At 35.4% G+C, this 21307-nt stretch overlaps 1 protein-coding gene across 1 annotated transcript in view; it reads right to left on the bottom strand.

Moving 5' to 3' along the window:
• Positions 1-21307, bottom strand: part of SCAF8 (SR-related CTD associated factor 8) — an 81848-nt gene that overhangs the window by 24481 nt on the left and 36060 nt on the right. Inside the window, 7 exon segments of the mRNA XM_079939043.1 lie at positions 5212-5329; positions 7083-7162; positions 8776-8952; positions 10978-11108; positions 12184-12337; positions 15375-15536; positions 19663-19707. Of these exon segments, the coding sequence (XP_079795169.1) occupies positions 5212-5329; positions 7083-7162; positions 8776-8952; positions 10978-11108; positions 12184-12337; positions 15375-15536; positions 19663-19707 (867 nt within the window).

Below are 21307 nucleotides of genomic sequence, written 5' to 3'. Positions count from 1 at the left end.
TATATAATCATATCAAATCAATATGTTGTACACCTTAAACAATGCTATATGTCAATTATATCTCAATAAAATTATTTTTTAAAACTTACTCTAATGACATTTAAACTGAAAGAAAAGAAAGCAGAATAAAAATTAAGAGCCAAAAAGAGCATTAAAGAACTGTTCCAAAAAAAAAAAAAAAAAAAAAAAAGGAACTGTTCCAAGTGTCTTAATTTATGAAGGAACAGGCTCCCCAAAGACAAGTAACATTTTCAAGTTTAGAAATAAATTAAAACTAAAATCAGAATTAAAGTTCTATTAGTCTTTATTCCACAAAATTGACCAAAGAGTTGGTAAATAAGTATATGTTTGAGAACAAATCAAAATGTTTTTAAAGCACAGTCCTGGCTTATGCCTTTAAAATGGTACAATAAAACTAAAATTCTTAACAACACAGCAAGATAATTTTCAACTTTATCCTGAGCTGTATTGTTTGCTCCTAATTCAGTACTCATACATCCTTCACATTATTTACTTCTTACCTCACCATTCACCTTGAGCATCCTACCTACCATCCACCCACTTGTTTTTCATCTTTGATTTTCTATTAATGGTCAACCCTTGGTATAACCAGCAGAATCCACTGCAACCAATGCTAGTTCTTGAGCTTCTTTTTTGAGCAGTTTTACCTATTTGAAAAGGTTGTGATTCATGACTTTTATTCTTTCTTAACAATCTTATGAAGAACAAAGAGAAAATCTACTTTTAATATTCTACCAAATTTTATCTTATGATCTTGCAGTTAGCATTAATTAGGTCCACTGGACCCTTAGCTATATCTAAGATATGGTACGGGATCTTAGAGGTTTTATTTTCCTATATACTGAAACATTTTGCCATTTCATCATCCTAAGAATTATTCCATTATTACTCATCAATTACTCCCAACTGTAGCCAAAAAGACTAAAATAATAACAAAAAAAAATGGAATTGTTGAGAAGCGTGATTCAACAGTGAAACCATCATCATTCAGTTTTACTGCATCACCAAAACCACTGCATTATATTTCAAGAAGGTATAAATAAGACTGGAGACATATCTGTAGTCTGCTTTTAGCTTTCCTTGGACAATGGATATTTAGATGTTTCATTTTCTGTCCATAATGGCAAAGAGAAGAAAACTGACAAAGAAACGTATTTCACAAAATTTTTTTTTTTTTTTTTTTTTGGGCACAAAGCCTGCGGGATCTTAGCTCCCCGACCAGGGATTGAACCCGCGCCCTTGCCAGTGTAAGCGCAGAGTCCAAACCACTGGACCACCAGGAATTCCCAATATTTCACAACACTTAGACAAAGCAGATGATGAATGCAAAAAAAAGACCGCAGCATTCTAGACTCTAATGGTAACGGTGAAATTTAATGTTTAAGTGAAATATCAGACGGTGAGTTTTCAAATGACTGCATCCCAAACGTATTTCTCAAACTCAAGAACTGATGAGCGAAAAATGTATCTCTAAGGACAAAAATCTCTAAGGGTATTTTCATTCAATTAGTCATTCAACAGGAAGGACTTCATCTTATAGTATTTTGGAACAAGAAGCTGGACTGTCTGTTTTGTTAAAAGAACATGTGACATTTGAACTTAGTTGACATAAAAAGGTTTGCTATATTTCAACTATATTAAAATTCCTAATTATGTTTATTTTCCCCTATCCCTTTAGCTTCGCTTTTAAATTATTTGTAAGATGACTAAAAAATATTTTTAAAAAACCAAAAAGACTCCATAGAACCCAGGTGGCAAATGACTTTTTACCCTGATATACTGATATACGTCCTTAGAATACATCCTGGTATATTCATCTTTAGTTTCTTCAGCAATGTCTTCAGGCAAAGCATCAGTGATAATACTGAGGGACTTCCCTGGTGGTCCAGTGGTTAAGAATCCGTCTTCCAATGCAGGGGGCCCGGGTTCAATCCCTGGTCAGGGAACTAAGATCCCACATGCTGCGGGGCAACTAAGCCCACACCGCAACTACTGAGCCCATGGGCCACAACGAAAGATCCTGCATGTCGCAACGAAGATCTCACGTGCCACAACTGAGACCCGACGCAGCCAAATAAATAAATAAAGATAATATCGAAAAAAATAGAAGACAAGGATAACAACAGTTAGCAGAGACTTTTTTCAAAATTGGATTAACATTCACTCAGTATCACATTTTGATCCCTTATAAATCTACTTTCCTCTATTTTTTTCTGTATAAGTGGCAGGAAAGCCTGTCAAAAAACCTTACTGAAATCCACACATGCTATGCTACACCTACAGCATTTTCCTAATTTATGAGTCTAATAACCTTACAACATCAACCTCAGTATCCTGAAATGCAACTCAAGTCTCTTAATTATCACCCATCTTAGTTATCATGTTCAATTCTCCTCTTTCCATTATATTCTCCTCTATAAAAAACTACTGAAGCAAAGTAAGTTACATATTTCTGATATCCCACTGACAGCTCTTTATTAAGTAGCTGAATCTTCTATAATCTTTTTATTCCTAACATTCTTTTTAAAGCCCTTTTATTAGTCTTATCATTTTCATCATCAGCATTTCATTCTATGACTCTGACACCTTTTGGATATCCTGATAAAACAATTATCAAAATCACAACTCCAACTTACTCAAGACAATAGAAATCATTCCTCTTATGATATGATTGTTAGTCCCTTCACAATTCAACCATTCTCAGAAAGTGCTCCCATTTTCCACTGGTTTTCCATCATTAGATAAAAGACCTCAACCCACACCCAAGTGTGGTCAAAGCTGCAAGGAACAGAGTGGCACTAGCAAACCTATTCTTTTCTCTGAGGCGCTCTAATAAATTTTAGGCAGCAATACGGAGCTTACTGGTAAACAAAAATGCTTAATTTTTCTGCATGTTTCACCCCATCTTAAATACACTAAAGGCAACTGGTTTGATAGAGCCAATTACACAACTTATTAAATTTGTTACTCTGTTGATATTTACTTTTCAATTTTAAATTTGTGATAGGCTTTAAACACTATTCACCTTATGCATTAGAAAAGTTGCTTTTTTTTCTTCACTACTCCCTTTTCTTCACTGCTTATTTTTGAATACGGAAGCTTTTAAGAACATCTACTCCTTTCAAAGAGATCTTATTACTATATCTTCTAAAATTTTGGAGATGGTATAGAGTAATCAACTAAGACCAGAGTTCTTTTTTCTGTTTTTGGTTGGTAAGATTCTTAAAACAAAATCACTCTCAAGTTTTTAGTAACTTTCACTTCAGTAACCTGGTGTTAATTACAAGCTCAAGCTCAAGATCCAGGTCAAGAGTGCTACACCTTTACTGTCTCTGCTAAACCTTCATCCTACTGCTTCTGCTAAAACTTCTGAAATGAAATTGGAACTAAGGCAATTCAAAAGTGTCACATCTATAGCTGAACAAATCTGTTTAGATAAACTGTTCCATTACTACTACCTCTTGCCTCTGTAACAGCTCTGACAACCTGTTTCTCTTCCTTGAGTCACAACTTATGTTTTTCTTTAAATAACATCCAGGTTATTTTTTTTTTTGGCCACACTGTGTGGCATGGGGGATCTTAGTTCCCTGACCAGGGATCGAACCCGGTCCCCTGCATTGGGAGTGTGGCGTCTTAACCACTGGACTGCCAGGGGAGTCCCCAAATGTTCTTTATTGTGCTTTGTCTTCAAGTTTCTGAATTCTTAGGCAGATATATTTTATTTTCTTGACATAAAATAATGCACCTACCCAACTACTTCTATCAGAATTATTTCTACAAAACAAGGTATGGAATTCCATTCTCATAATTCCAGGTACAAGTTCCAACATACAAATATCAAAATCCATTTTACAAGGACTTCCCTGGTGGCGCAGTGGCTGAGAGTCCGCCTGCCACTGCAGAGATCGAACACGGTTTCGATCCCCGGTCCCGGAGGATCCCACATGCTGCGGAGCAGCTGGGCCTGCGTGTCACAACTGTTGAGGCCCACACCCCTGGAGCCCAGGCCCCGCAACAAGCGTGGCCCCTGCTCACTGCAGCTAGAGGGAGCCCACGTGCAGCAGCGAAGACCCAACACCGCCAAAAATAAATAAATAAATTATATTTTTTAAAAAAATCCATTTTACATTTACTCTTTGCATTAAAAGGGCAAGTTCGGGGACTATCTCTTCTTAAGTAATCCTCCCTCTTCCATATTTCCATAGTCCTTCATATATACCTCTATTTCAGAAACCAGGATTCTGCCTTGTGTTCATATAGATATATGCACTCCATTAGAGAAGAGCTTACTTGAGGCCAGACACTTCTCTGTTCATCTCTGTATGTATTACCTAACAATGCTCATACTTTAAAAATATTTGTGGTATTGTATTAAATTCATTAGAGTCAAAAAGGTTTGATTAGGAAGGAGTGTGAGTGGGGGGAATTCCCAGAAACTCATATCCAAACAGTTTAACATCCGTTAAGTATTTCTCCTATAGAGCAAAAAGAGGCTCTGTAATGGATTTAACCCTAGCTTCACAACAATTTGACATATTTTATCAATTCTAAGGTATGATTTTTCTTTACATTTTATCACCCTGAAATTTAGAAGATTCTTAAAACTCCAGGGGATGTTATATATACAAGTATCTAAAAATTCTTAGCTATACGTAAAATAATGGTGGGTCTTAAGACTGATGATATATGATACTGTGTACTTTAACAGTAGATGTTTCGATTTCACTAAGCTTCAATTTCCTACAATGTAAATGAGATTCAAAATACCTATCGCATAAGCATTAACTGTAATCATGCCTAATAAAGCTCCTGCCACATACTAATAACAGTCTAATTAAAGACAGCAATCTATTTTGTCATCATCACCACCAACAACAGTAAAATCATCACTATCTTGGCTTGACAGGGAATTGAGAGGAAAGGAAAGTTTTCAGCTGTAATACTGAAACACCATCTCTGTCTTCTGTTCTCTAATTCCAGTATACTGAAATTAATGTTCTCAATGGATACATAAGTTGCCAGTAAACATTTTGATTACCAAAAAACAAAATGAAACAAAAAACAAACAAAAACTGTAAAGGTCGTGAAAAGACTGATCTCCCTAGTAATAAACAGCTGAAGAAAAAAAATCACCAAATGACAGACTGTACAAAGCAGTAACTCTAAAGACCACAAGATGGGGATATAAACCTTTTGAGGCTGTTGCTGTTCCAGGAGTTGCTGTCTGAGATGTTCAAGATTTTGCTGCTGTAGCTGTTCTGCTATCTGATGAAAGATGGAATTGTTCACAGATTCTGAAACATGAGAACTAAAAGGAAAAACAAGTGGAAATGTATATTAAAATCCAATAAAGATAATATGATAATAACTGAATATTCGAAAAGAACACCCCAAAATGCAATTAAATGGAACATACTCTACTATTATACTCTATGTTTACTTTTGAAATATTCACACAGAAAATAGAATACCTCAGAACATTAATACGTTAAAATAGAAATATACTCTTCAATAGTGTTTCAATAGATGGATCACATGTTAGAGATACTCTGATGAAGATCTGATATTACTGCCTCACAATATTAAAATACATATAAATTAGTACTTTTTACATTACAGCATTTTAAGAAAATCTCAATAAAACACTTATAAAAAGAGTTAAAAGTACTTAAGCATTGTCACTCTAACTCCTTCTTTAAACTATGAGACAGTGGGAAAAATGTTCCATCAATCACTATATGTGAAATCTACCATCATAATTGATTATACACTTCATAAAACTAATCTGCTTTCTTTAGAAAAGCATTCACATTATTAGGTATGTTAACGGAAACAGTGTTTAGATAAGAGGAATTAATAATTTAACTATACTCTGGGAAATTCACACCTGGAATACACCTGGAATTCTGGGTGCCACAAGGCAAGACATGAACAAAAAAGAGGGCATCCCAAAAGGGGCAATCAGGATGGTGAGAAGTCTTGAAACAGTTGGAAAAAAGTGTACTTCATCTGGAGCAAATAAACCTAAGGGGAAGAATGATACCTATCTTCAAATACTGGAATGGCTATTTCTTTCTCAAAAGAAAATGGAGCAAATTTGTTTCCTTGCTTCAGAAAGCAAAATGGATCAGTGTATAGAAAGCAAATCAAATAAGATTCAGTAACAAAAGATCATACAGTATTAAAAATTACCTTCCTGTCATAGAAGGCATTAAAACAATGGATAAATAACCTATACAGATGGTTAAAGGAGATTACTACATTGCTCAGGACACTAAGCTACATGATCTCAAATGCTTCTTACAACTTTAGAATTCATAATCTAAAACATTAGTTTTTAATTTTTTCAAGTAGAATCTCTATCATAAGCATATAATTGCAATTTTACATATAAGTATATTTTTAATATATTATCACAATATAGAAAACTAAATAACTATTGAAATAAGATTTCTAGAGGCTTTCCCCACTCATCATCCCTTTCTAATCGTCCCACCTTCCACACCTGCTCTCCAACATCCTCCTTCCCTCTGGTCCTCTCATGAACCCTCACCGAACCTAAGGCTCTGCAGAACTGTATCACTGATTTAAAGAAAAACATACAATCCATTTCTTTAACAAACAAAATCCCTACAACCCTATTCCTTACTTCTGATTAGTCTGATCTACTCCCAGAATTTAGTATACTTCCTAGTAGTGCCCACTGGCACTAGAAGCAAACGTCTTTCCTATAAATATTCTTACAACAGAGTTAAATAACTTAAAGCCTAATATAGACAACAGAAAATAACACAACTAGATTTATCAACACATCAATTTTCCAGTAAAGAATATTGACATATCCCAATTATTTACAAAGTTCTTAGGAAGAGTCAAAATAACACAGGGAAGCAACAAGCAGCAATTCTACCATCTTTCTGTAATGTCAGAGCTCAAGAGCCTGAAATAATAACTCAACTCACTCAAAGTACACTCAGTAGCTCAATGGCAACGTCCCATACAATGTATAAAGATAACAGAAAAAATTCATGGTTTATAAAGAAAAACATAATGACTCTTACAGTTGAGAAGCTGGAATTTCCTTTTTGGGCTCTTCACTATGCTCAGAATCTTCCCCAAAATCAAACCTATCCATCAACTTCTAAGTGGGGGAAAAAAAAAAGAGAAAGAGACAAATTTAAAAGTGCTTTGCACAAATAAAAGTTGCAAATGCTATTTTGAAGGTCACTGACATCCCATTAATTTATCTCTATCATTTAAAATGTAAATGTTTCATATCATTTTATTGTTATACTCCAATAAAACATTTTATTTGAGCGGATCTTTACTTTTCTTCAGGGCATTTTGACAGACATTGCCTTATGAAGCAAAACAATCATGACACGCAGGATAAATACCAATACTCTTAACTTTATAAAAGAGAGGATTAGGATTAAAATAATTAAGTGGCTTGTCAATAGTAACAGAGCTTGATTAAAAAAAAAATCTAGAACTATAATCAACAGATCTGTTACTAGCGCAGTTCTCTCAGAATGCTCCATTGTCTTCTAAATGGTCAATTTAAAGACTTTTTGGAAGCTGCAGGCTAAAAAAGTCTAAGTAATAATCTCATAAATCAATATTTATACTTCTATGAAAATTACAGTAGCAGAAATAAAAATAATACAGATAACACTTCCAAAGTATTATAATATTCCCATAAATAGCAAGAATATTAAGCATATCACACAAGTTAAACATAAAAGATTTTCAACTTTAAAAACACTATTCTTGGGGCTTCCCTGGTAGCACAGTGGTTGAGAGTCCGCCTGCCAATGCAGGGGACACAGGTTCGTGCCCCCGTCTGGGAAGATCCCACATGCCGCGGAGCGGCTGGGCCTGTGAGCCATGGCCGCTGAGCCTGCATGCCCGGAGCCTGTGCTCCACAACGGGAGAGGCCACAACAGCGAGAGGCCCGCGTACAGCAAAAAAAAAAAAAACAAAAAAACCCACTATTCTTTAGTTAGACCTCGATTTATCACAGCATAGTAACAACTTGTAAAGAAGCTTTCCTTTGAACTTTCACATATTTTACAATTTTAATTCTAGCAGATTAAAATTATAGGACGGACACCATAATTAATATATTTGTAACATCCATAAAATAAATTACGAAGTATAAAAAATAATTATCTGCCTCAACAGTGAATACAGGGGGCTTCCCTGGTGACGCAGTGGTTGAGAATCCACCTGCCAATGCAGGGGACACGGGTTCGAGCCCTGGTCCAGGAAGTTCCCACATGCCACGGAGCAACTAAGCCTGTGCGCCACAACTACTGAGCCTGCCACTCTAGAGCCCGCGAGCCACAACTACTGAAGCCCGTGGGCCTAGAGCCTGTGCTCCACAACAAGAGAAGCCACCGCAGTGAGAAGCCTGTGCACCGCAACTAGAGAAAGCCCACACGCAGCAACGAAGACCCAACGCACCCAAAAATAAAATAAATTTATTTTAAAAAAAAGTGAATACACAATTTTACTGACCAGTTATTATTAGTCAAAAGAAAATATTCTAAATGTTGCCAGTGGAATTATAAAATTACTTAATTTCTTTCAGAAATTTGAACTTTTTCTAAAATTTGTATCTTATAGAGTATGATGGATGTTAAAATATAAAATAGTGCTACGGTAAAATGTAATTTACAGAATTGGAATATACATGATAGTACAGAAAATTCAGTTCTTCATACAGAACAGATCTCTTATCTTAGTTTTTACCTTGTTAAAAGACACTCCCTGTTCTAGGGGATTAAGGGTGCTGGCTGCTGCAGCCGCTGCTGTGAGCTGTGCTGTAAGAGCCTGCAGCTGGACCACAAGGCCGGCATCCAGGGCTTGCAAGATGGAAGGCTGAGGCTTCTGCTGCTGTATCTGTAAAGTCTGTATTAACTGCTGAAGCTAAAGGGTGGGGGAAAAAAAAAAAAAGAAAATTACTACAAACAGGTGTTGGGTTTGTAATAAGAATACTCATCTAAAACTTTTGGTCAATAAAATTTACCATTCTACAGTCTAGAGACCAAGAAAAAATATATACTAATTTAAAACAGTTTTTTTTTTTTTAAAAAAAGACTTTTTGTGTGTGCCATATATAACACAGTCCTTAATAAGTTTGTCTTGCTTCTGGAAAGTCAGGGAAGTTTAAACAAAATAAAATGATCACACCATGACCAACGGATAAAAAAACTCATCACAAGCAGACTTTTTTCCACTAAGCTTTTTCATCCCTTCTTCAATTAACTCAATCTCTGTAAAAGGACGAGCACTTACAACTGCTTTTACTATCATTCAGATTTACCATCTGATAACACATTCCTGAAAGCAGCTAAGAAAATAAGAAATCTGTCCCTTGGAGCAGTCTGAAACTAAGGAAATTAAAGGTGAATAGTGTCAACAAGAGTTGAAAGCAATCCCTGTCCCCCCATTCACCCTCCCTCTTAAAAAATAGAAACAGTAGTAAGATGCTGAAGATAGTTCAGTTCAGTAAACCCTATATATAACCTAGTAGTAATTAATACTTTCCTACTCAAGATGTAAACCCAAGTTAAATCTGAAAATCATCAGTTTAGAATAGAAAAAGAAAAATAGAAAAGCTATTGCTAAATAAGACATTTGCACTCTTCAAGTTCAGTTTACAGTGGGAGAAGGTAAAAACATGCACGATGAAAGTAAAATAATTTCATCTGAAATAGCAACATTAAGAAACAAACTAGTGTCTTTACCCATCATACCAACATTTACTACAAACTACTAATGTGACAGGAAAGAAACTACAAAAACATATGATAGCTGAGCTACTGCACTGAGGAAGCTCCAAAACAGGATGGATGAATAAGAGGGAGGGAGAGAGGGAGGAAAGAAGAAAGTAAGGCAATTATCACATTTCTCCTTTACACATTTTAAATGTTCCTTTTGACATCTCCATTTCCCCCCACAGCACTGTTATTCTTTCAGGTACCCAGGCTCAAACACTGCAGCACCCTACTTTCTTTCCTCTGCTCTGACTTCATATCTTATAGATCACTGTGTCTTCCTGACTCCTTGTTCTATTCTTCCAGAAAATCCACACTCTGGCCAACAGTATTTTTTTAATAGATGTCTTTTAAAATGACATTTGCTTTACGAATTACTTTCAAAATATCATTATCACAAAAGGTTATTAATTCTATAATTTAATCTAATATCCAATTCAGTTTCCCAACTGTCCCAAAAATGTAGAAACTGGATCCAATCTAAGACGATAATTGAACTGTTTTTTTACATTTGTAAATCACTAAAATGGTTCCATATTTTTTTTGAGATTGTCTTTTAAAGAGTCCACAACTGCACCGTTTTTTACTTATTCATATCACAATTAACCTGCTTTTTAGAGGATAAGTTAAAAAAAAAAAAACCAAACAGATGCTAGACTAACCTCATATCTTTCCATGACTAGTTCCATTTAAAGTCTCAATTCAAATGTCACTTTGTCAAAGATGCCTTCTCCTGGCTACCCTAATTCTGACCCCTTCCCCCAAACTTAGTCACTGTAAAGACTTACCCTGTTTTAAGTCATATATCACTATCTAAATAATGTTTTATACTTCTTTACTGTTTGTCTCCCCTAAGATAGATAGGTATCTTCTTCAAGGTAGAAGACTTCCTTGCCTTGTTACTGGAATAACAATAGCACCTAATAACGTCTGGCACAAACTGTGCACTTAATTATTTTGGTGTGGAACGAATTATTTGTAAAATAATCTTTAATGGCATAAAAGTGTTCATGATGCATTACTAAATGAAAAGAAAACCAAGTTACAAAGTACTATATGTAGTGTAGTCATTTTTAAAAAATAAAACACATACTCCTTAGGTGGTACATAATGAAACAATGTGTTAGGAAAATAATAAGTCCTAAATCATTGACATAATAAAAAAGCTGCTCACCTGTTGGCCTTGAGGACTTTGTAAGATCTGAGCTACAGCTGCAAGTGTATCTGTATTTGTTATCTGAGACACCCACGGATCAGGTAAACCTTGGACCACATTGGCTGGAGTAACAGGTGTCACAGGAGTTCCTTTTAGAAAAGACATCAAACCCAACCCCAATAAATATGTAGGTACATAAATAAGACTTGGAAAAGTAGAGAGATTTGTTCTGTCACTTTTATAAAATATGTACAGATTTATATAAATGTAATTTTACTGTCTCCATTTTGAAAAACCATTACAGAATCAGGTATGTTAAAACAACAACAATTAAAAAAAAAAACGACCTAAAAGAGCTATCCATACTTGTTCTCAATTAACTAAGTTACTACTTTAAAGGAACCTACAGGGATTTCCCTGGTGGTGCAGTGGCTAAGACTCCACGCTCCTAATGCAGGGGGCACAGGTTCAACCCCTGGTCAGGGAACTAAGATCCCACATGCCCCATGGCATGGCCAAAAATAAAAAATAACTTAAAAAAATAAACAAAATAAAGGAGGCTTTAATACTTGCAAGTCATTAAAAATCTTATTAAAGAAGAAAATTCAATGACATAAGGAAATATTCAAAATGCAATCTTTCATGAAAAAAATTATTATAAAATAGTGTGCATAACATAAAACTATTTTTGTTCCAAAATATGTGTCTCTGTGTATGTATACACACACACATCAAAAACGAAATATATACCAAAATGCTAACAAATGTAATTCTTGGACTATGATAAAAAATTTCAAATGTCATTTAAATACCTTAAAAAAAAACAAAACATGATTTTGAGATTATTACTAAACATTCTCCTCTCCATTAAATAAATTTTTCAGGGTTCTCTTTATATTAGTAGTCTTAGTTCACTGTGAATATCAAGATGATATATATGCAAGTTTAAAAGATTACAGTCTAAATCAGGAAAAACTTAACTGACACACCAATTTCCAAAGCTCATTATGTTTCTAGGGATTTTAAAAACTAAGCTTTTTAATTTTTAGAAAAGAATTACACACAAATATAACTTCTGATTTTATTTTTCACTTAAACTGCATTTCCTTTCATTTACCTAATGCTAGACAAATTCTCCTGCACTGTCAAATTATTATTTCATCTATGAATAATCACCTGAAAAGCATGAATAGAATACTCAGAAAATCTATCAAAGCAACATACCTGGGGTATTGCTCATAGCAGCAGTAGTACTGGCCAAAACAGGTGTGACAACTGGAGGAGGAATCCCTGCTGCCATATCCAAAAGAGGTTGAATAATCTCACTTTTAAATACATTATTCTTCTGCCATAAGTTTAATACTCTCACTATTTTACTCTACAGGAAAAAAGAAAAATGATATTTTGGTTTTTTTGCTTTCAAAACCTTAGCACAGTCATATCTTAGAGGCTACTTGGACAATAGATAGGAAGGATGGATTAAAATACTGCTATGATACTTTCCAGCCCTGATATTATGTTTCTATAATTTTGCATTTATTAACTTTAACTCACTTGCAAAAATATTCATTCTGATGAATATACAAGTTAATGAAAGCAATATTTAGCAGAAAGAAGGAAGGAATGGTAACTAGGTTTCACCTTCTACATGAACACTAATGAGATGGTTACAGTTAGCTGGAGAACTGTGTTAAGGATTCTGAGGCTTAGCACTAAAGTTATATTTACTGTTGATTTTAATTTTATCTTTTAAAAAAGTAACTTCAAGAGAAAATCCCTATCTTATGTGACTTTAAAAAAAATTTTTCATTTTAAAACTATCTAAGAACAAGAAAGGGTATTTCCTCACATAAGAATTTAACCAAATTTACTTTCTGCCACCACTGTTCAGCATATAAAAGTTCTGTAAACAGCAGTATTAGTTACTGACTACTGTAATGCTACTTAACTCCAGTAGAATAAGTTAAATGACAGAGGCTGAAATTAGTACTAAAAAGAGCCTTTTGTTAAATAATCTATTTTGTAATGGGTTGTTTTTTTTTTTTTTTTTTGGGCGGTACGCGGGCCTCTCACTGTTGTGGCCTCTCCTGTTGCAGAGCACAGGCTCCGGACGCTCAGGCTCAGCGGCCATGGCTCACGGGCCCAGCTGCTCCGCGGTATGTGGGATCTTCCCAGACCGGGGCACGAACCCGTGTCCCCTGCATCGGCAGGCAGACTCTCAACCACTGCGCCACCAGGGAAGCCCCAGGAATTTTTAAGAATATCTGGTTCACCTTTAAATCACTCATAATATTATATCGACATATTTTCAAACTATGTCCAAGCTAAATTAACATGCAAATTTTTGTATATCAAATGAAGCATAAGAAAGTTACACAAAGAATGCTTCATATCTTCTGATTTAACTATTTTTCCTAAGATGTAGGCACTAAGAAAGTGTCTTATATTTTTTTTGCTTTACATAAAAAAAAAAAATCTTCCAGTTCCCAAGATACTCACCAAGCACTAAAAGTAGTCCCCGTCTGGTAAGTATCATTCTGTGTATCTACCTACACACAAATAATGCCTCTCCTTTATGGAGTTTATGCACTGAGATTACAGCAGCAATGTAATCTTTCCTACTATGGTTATTAAAAAAAAAAATCCCTATATACTAAACTTTATTATAAATGAGAAACATTATTATTATGAAATCTACGAATTCAAGACTGACTTGTTCATTGTAACTGATAGAAATCCAAGTCCAAACCAGTGAAATTCCTAAATCAAAGTGTTTAAGTTACTTCAAAAATGTTTATATAAAATTTCAAATGAGTTACTTTAGGTGGGATTCTAAGGCATCTACTTTAAGTCTCAACTGTGATGGGTTACTTAAAAACTAGAAGCATTCTTTCTGCCTGCATAGAATTATCAACGTACCAAAGTTAATTAAAAGAAAAAAATCTGCTTCAAGAAGCATATCCAAGAACAGTTTACAAAGAATGATACAATGATAAATTTATCTCCATGTCTATTATAACAAGACTTCTTTTGTTTCCAAACTGTACAATAGTTAAAATAAAATAAAATAAAACTGAAAAACAATGATAAATTTATCTCCATATCTATCTATTATAACAAGACTTCTTTTGTTTCAAAACTGTACAATAGTTAAAATTAAATTAAATTAAAAATAAAAACTACCTAGGGCTTCCCTGGTGGCTAGGTGGTTGAGAGTCCACCTGCTGATGCAGGGGACACAGGTTCGTGCCCCAGTCCGGGAAGATCCCACATGCCGCAGAGCGGCTAGGCCCGTGAGCCATGGCCGCTGAGCCTGCGCGTCCGGAGCCTGTGCTCCGCAATGGGAGAGGCCACAACAGTGAGAGGCCCACGTACCGCAAATAAATAAATAAATAAATAAATAATAAAATAAAATAAAAAAATAAAGACTACCTAATCTTGTACTTGAGGGAAGGTAAAAGATTTGTGGTGAGCTTTTAAGTTTTGTGGCTCTTCCTCAGAGTAACAGTTAGTCTTCACTTGTTCGTTCCTTTTCCTACAAAATCAATACTGCAATCAACTCTGTCAGAAAAAGGACACTAAATTTCCAAATCAGCATCCAAGATACGTAACCTTCTACTATCTTTGAGCACCTATGAGGATAAACAGCGCCTTTTTATTCTCCCTCAGGTCCCAAAGCTTTTGTTTAATGTGGGAAAGAATATTTATTCATTCAGATCCAGCAGACCCAGTAGTGTGGTTTCTAGCACTAAGAAAACTCTACCATGACAAAGGAATTTTGATATGCAGTTATTTTCTATTAATTATTTGGTAAATCCACTTTTCACAGACACTAAATAGGTAAATATCAGCTCAAGTCAAATAATCAAAATTCTGAATTGGTTGTGCGTGTAAATAAGTAAGATTTTAGGATAATTCCAAATGCTTATTAGAGCCAGTTTCTTTAACACCAACTGCTTCAATAAATTAAAAAGTAGCAAAATCAGGGCTTCCCTGGTGGCGCAGTGGTTGAGAGTCCGCCTGCCAATGCAGTGGACACGGGTTCGTGTCCCGGTTTGGGAAGATCCCACATGCCGCGGAGCGGCTGGGCCCGTGAGCCATGGCCGCTGAGCCTGCGCGTCCGGAGCCTGTGCTCCGCAACGGGAGAGGCCACAACAGTGAGAGGCCTGCGTACCGCAAAAAAAAAAAAAAAAAAAAAAAAGTAGCAAAATCAACTATATCTTTCCACTCTGTTTAAGAAAAGTCTAATAACAAAGAGGAACATGGAGAGTGCGATAACTAAATATTCAAATTCGGAATAACAAAGAGTAAACAATAACATAAAATGATAAAATTAAGATAATGTAAAGAGTCTCATTAAGACAAAAAAGGTAATTACTGTAGTGACTTAAAAAAAAAGAAAAAAGGCAGCATACCTTGTCGTCTCCAGGGCAACGATATAAATTCTGGAAAGTGCTAATGATGTTATTACTAAATCTGGGTGCGAACACATCCTTTTCTTGACCAAACTGATGTCGAGATTGTCGTACAATAGAGTCAATAACATAAAGTCCAGGTACCTTGTATTCTGGTTTACACTGAAGAAAAAAAGAAGAGTGGGAAGGGAAGCACATGAGAAGGTTAAAATTCTTGATATACAAATGTCACCACAAATCCTGTACAAACACAAAAACACTGCTCATACTGAGGTGATGAACATTCGAGGTTGACTATTCCACACCGTCTGTCTCTGGAATGGTATTTGAAAGAATCTACTTTGGCTACTCTACATATTCAGTTCAACTGCCAATCACCTAAGTTCTGAAATAGCGCTGAGTAACTGGCTTGAACAATAAAAAACAAAAGATAAGGTACTGTTATAATAAAAAAAAATGTTTAATGATTTTGAAAAGCCAAATAAAAGGAAGCAGCAAATTCAGGAAAGAAAAGCACTGGTAAAAGCATTGCCAACATGCCTTAGACTTCGTCTGAAACATATAGGGAAAGGATTTCTGTACTAATGAAGGTACAAATCAAATGACAAATTGTAACACTCCAAACACAATGAACCCGAAGTTTCAAAACTTTTCTCAAATACCACACCTATACAAAAGACAAGACACTACCATTATGATTCTAGGAATCTATCCTATGAAAACATTTTTTAGCTACTCCACTGATCAATGTTTCTCAACCTTACCCATTACCCAATCTGAAGAATATGAAAGTCTCCTACTTTCCAGAGCACAAGGAAGAATCCTTTCACTATCAAGCTCACTGCTTCGATTTCTTCCATATCCAGAAGCATAAGAACACCTGCCTCCCAAACATATACTGATAAAAATGAAATTATGGCTGCAAAAAGCAGGGTCAAATTCTGGGTGTAATTCGGTATTTCACCCAAAGTAATTTCATAGAAATCATATATGGACTAAATCAAAATTGCATTCTTGAAAAACTTCCTGGAAACCCAAGGACCAGTGGGTAAAGGATCCTCAATCTACCTCCAACACAGACATACATGCTTCTAAACAGGATTTTCAGTCAAGACAATGAGTGATTTCATTCTGCAAAAAGACTAGATGATTCTTCATTTGTTCCTTCAAATCCCTTTTAAGAACCTTCTCTTTAAGGTCATTATTAAGAAAATGAAGAGACCTTTAGCACCAATTCACAAGTGTCTACTGCAAGATTCTGGCTGTTTAGTACTTGAAACATTTAATAAAAGGGCAGTAATGCTGGTGACTGGACATTAAAGTTTTAGGTTTAACCTACCAAAAAGTTTCAAAACTGTCTGCTCGGGCTTCCCTGGTGGCGCAGTGGTTGACAGTCCGCCTGCCGATGCAGGGGACACGGGACACGATGCCCCGGTCCGGGAGGATCCCACATGCCGCGGAGCGGCTGGGCCCGTGAGCCATGGCCGCTGAGCCTGCGCGTCCGGAGCCAGTGCTCCGCAACGGGAGAGGCCACAGCAGTGAGAGGCCCACGTAGCGCAAAAAAAAACAAAACAAAAAAACCTGTCTGCTCTATTGAAAGTTACTGTTTTAAAAGTCTGAAATAGTTTTTTCCCTCACGTTCCTCCCCAAATCTAGCATATCTGTCCCTCAGTTCATATAACTGGCCAAGGCTATTTTCCTTTGACTACCATACATTCAAAGAAATATTCACCTAGCCAGGCAAATAATACATCCAGTAAAGAAAAGAAATTTTTTTAAATTTAATGAAAAGCAAGACAACTCTGTTAAAAATCATCTATTTCCCAATGCCGAAAACACAGATAAAATAATCTGATATATAATCTATTACTTTACAGAAATGATTATCTTGAGACTAAGGCTAAATAAAATTTATAAGTTGCTGGTAAGAGTTATTAAAATTAATACTGAATGGTAAGTAATAAAAGTGATTAATGCAGTGAGTTTTGTTTAAACAAATACACCTTTTTCTCTGATTTATAATAAAAACTCGATTATAAACTCACAATACATAAGAATCATGAGTACATAACACAATAAATGGGCCTTCCTCGCCTACTGTGAAGATTCCAAAGCTTCAAAAATGTTAGCAGTTTTATTATTAAGCTATAAAGATAATTCTTCTTCCACAATATCTTTAGAAACACTATATTAACGTGTTATGGTACAGAATTTCCTTCACTGACAGACTAGGCATTTTTATGTGTCTGCCACATAAAATGGCAAAAAAAAATTATGTACGATTTAAATGTTGTAGAAGTTTTAAGATTACAATATTTGGTAAACTTGGCTAAGTCACCAACTAGAAACTTGAGAGGCGAATTAAGACCAAAAAATCTGAAATGTTTTCAATCTCTTTTTCAAGTTCTGGCAGTACTGAAAACACAAGAATTCCTAAGACTCCAATGTCACGAGGTATTTTTTACACTTTGAATAACAATTGTGGCTGTACTTACAAAGCACTAAATGATGCTGACAGGAGCATGTAAGAAAAGAGGGCTGGTCTCAGGAAACAGTTATACCTAATACCAAATGAATTCTCACAGTGAATAGAGCATGCTTCCAAAGCAAAGAGAGGAAAAGGAACCATTCTGAGACAGCCACGGCATTCAGTTCTTCACAAGGTCTTCTCTCAGGAGAAACTTTTTAACCAGAGCCTAACTTGCCGAGGTTGTATCAGAGCCTAACTAACCCACACTTAGGGAAACAGAACCTGCATTTCAACAAGATCTCTAGGTAATTCCTGTGCACAAAAGTAGTTTAAGAAGCACTGTTTATAGACACTGAACCTTTTGAAAAAAATTTTTAAAAGCTTTAGAACAATGAAATTTTCCAATCACCAACATTTGTATTTTCTAGTTGGATTTACCTATAACACAGCATACGTGTTATTTTACCCCATGCCTTAAGCTTCAACTCACGAGTTGTTCACCTCAAAATATGTTTTACCAATACTTTAAGTTTTGAGAGAACAAGACTTTAAGAGAAAAAAAGCTGAATCACATAAAGGTTAACTGATTTATCCAAGATTATCTAGCTAGTTTAGTGACACAGTAATATCACTTTGATTCATGCTCCAGTCAACTATTTTCGTTCAAGAAACACACTGCAACCTTGCCAAGTCCTTAATGCCATTTACCTCTGATCCTCAAACTGGTTCTGCTTACATCTAGGCATGAACAATGGGCAGAATACAAAACCTAAATTCAATTACAGATATCCTACAGTACAATATTACAAGTTATAAAAGTTATGTACTCCTCCCAAAAAAATGTGGCACCAATAGGGCACTGATCACAAAGGGGCAAAGAAATATAATCTAGTCACCTCGGGCCCTGGTTACAAAAAAAATTACTAAGTGTATGCCAAACAGCTGTTTTCAACTTCATCTCCCTCTGCTTACCCCGGAAAATGGAACTTCAGGTCTATATAATAAGATGTAGGATGTGTAATGCCCTAATGGATGAGACAAAATGAATCAGCAGAAGGAAAGTGGCTGGTATTTTTACTACATTTTACCACATCTTATCTAAAAGGAAGACTGCTCTCTAAGCATTCAGCTTCAAATAACAAGGGAGAATTTCTTTAAAGGCTATAAAAAATAATGAATCTATAATTTCATTAAAAATCAATCATATTGGGGGGCTTCCCTGGTGGCACAGTGATTAAGAGTCCGCCTGCCAATGCAGGGGACACGGGTTCAAGCCCTGGCCCAGGAAGATCCCATATGCCGCGAAGCAACGAAGCCCGTGCGCCACAACTACTGAGCCTGCGCTCTACAGCCCACGAACCACAATTACTGAGCCCGCGTGCCTAGAGCCCTGCTCTGCAACAAGAGAAGCCACTGCAACAAAAAGCCTGCTCACCGCAACGAAGAGTAGCCCCCGCTCGCCGCAACTAGAGAAAGCCCGTGCACAGCAACAAAGACCCAACGCAGCCAAAAAATAAATTAATTAATTAATAAATTTTAAAAAAATCAATCATATTGAAACATTTTCTTCAAGGGACGGATGCTCACTACGGCAACGCAAATTAACAAAAACATCTATCTAAAAGCTTTTGTTTTTAGAATTATCCAAAAAGCACTTTCATTTTAACTCTTAATCAGATATTAAAACAAATGGAATCACTTCTGAACAGTCCATCAAAACAATTTAAACTTGGGTATTTGATTTAAAAGAGAAGAGTGCAGGCCATTAATCTATAGTTACAGAACATTTAGCGTATCTACAGAAAATTATATACTTACTTTCTGAATGAATTTCTCAACACTCTGTACCACATGTTTATAAAACTAAAAGAAAAAAAAGAAATGTGGTTTTAAATGTTTGATTAGAACTTTCCTGCTAAACATACGGTTTAACATAGCTTCAAAGGTCTATCAAAGCAATGAATTTTAATCATGAATTTTGATTAAATTCATGATTAAACTAGCTATGATTAGTAAAGGGATTCTTCAAGTAGGTGTATGATCAGTATATCCAAAGTGTGTTACGTTAACACAGATACAAAAGAATTCTATTACAGTCTTTAAGAAAGCAAACTTTCACAAATAGTTAGGTTGACAGCAAAATACTGGTGGTAAGACACTGGTAGATGTACATTCTTCCTTCCTGGAAAAAAAGCAAAGCTCTCCTTTAGTATCGTTTTATTGGCTAAATTAGGTTAGTACTAGAAAAATCAAGTAACTGAAAATAAAGAGCATTAATAAATGTGTGCAAGGGAGATGTTTTCAACTTCATTATCTTCCTCTGCTTCTCCTGGAAAATGGAACTGAACGTATATATAACAAAACACAGAGATGTATAATGTTCTAAAGGATCAGCCAAAACGAATCAGCAGGAAGAGAAGTGAGCACACACATTAAAAATTAGAAATGGGCTTCTATCGATTATGTGAAAACTTAGATTTAAGTTTTATGAAACAACACTATGAATAAACGTGAAAAAAATTAGATGAAAATTACAGGTTAAACAAAAATTATCTGGAATTTGTACCTAATTTAATTTTAATAGCTCAATGGCAACTGCACAATCAGCACATTTCTGGTTAAAAAAAACTGTCCTGAATTGTACTTCTATTTATATTTCTGATCCCATGAATTATGCTCTTTAGGGACATCCCCTTAGACTGAAGAGACACAAGAACTTTCAACTGAACTGCAGCAAGAAATCCAACATTTATAAAGTCAAAAACAAAGGAAAACTGGGACTTCCTTGGTGGTGCAGTGGTTAACACTCCACGCTCCCAATGCAGGGGGTCCAGGTTTGATGCCTGGTCAGGGAACTAGATCCCACGTGCATGCTGCAACTAAGAGTTCGCATGCCGCAACTAAGACCTGGCCCAACCAACCAACCAACCAACTAACTAACTAAATGTATATAAAAAGGCGTATTTTAAAAAAATAAAGGAAAATCTCATTATTCATATTCACCAAATCAAAATCTACAATAAAAGTTTCCTTACTACAAAGTAACAGTTTATGCTACAGTTTAAGTTACTCAAGCAAAAAAAAGCCAAACTACTTAAAAGTTATTAGGCACTTTATAAGTAACTAAACATTTAAAATCAATATATAAAATAGTAATTACACACTGAGTGGTTTTTATTAAATATTAATTTTTCTGGAAGACATCTCGGCAGTGCTTCTTGCTTCTAGTTACTTCATGTACTATATGTAATTCAGAGTAAAACAACTTACGGTTAATTCAAAGATACTCAACTCACATAGGCCTTCTTCCACAATAGGTTATCAGAAGTTTTGTTGACAGTGTGCAATGTTAACAAGCACCCAGAAAAATAATCATGTCTCTAAACACTGATAGAAAGCCAATGACTTACCTTAATATGAAACACAATATCATCTAAATCTGATTTAAAAGGCAGTTCAAATA

Source organism: Stenella coeruleoalba (genome assembly GCF_951394435.1).
Source record: "Stenella coeruleoalba genome assembly, chromosome: 12".
Taxonomy (NCBI): Eukaryota; Metazoa; Chordata; class Mammalia; order Artiodactyla; family Delphinidae; genus Stenella; species Stenella coeruleoalba.
Note: the sequence above shows the minus strand (reverse complement) of the source record. Positions and strands in the feature narration are given on the sequence as shown.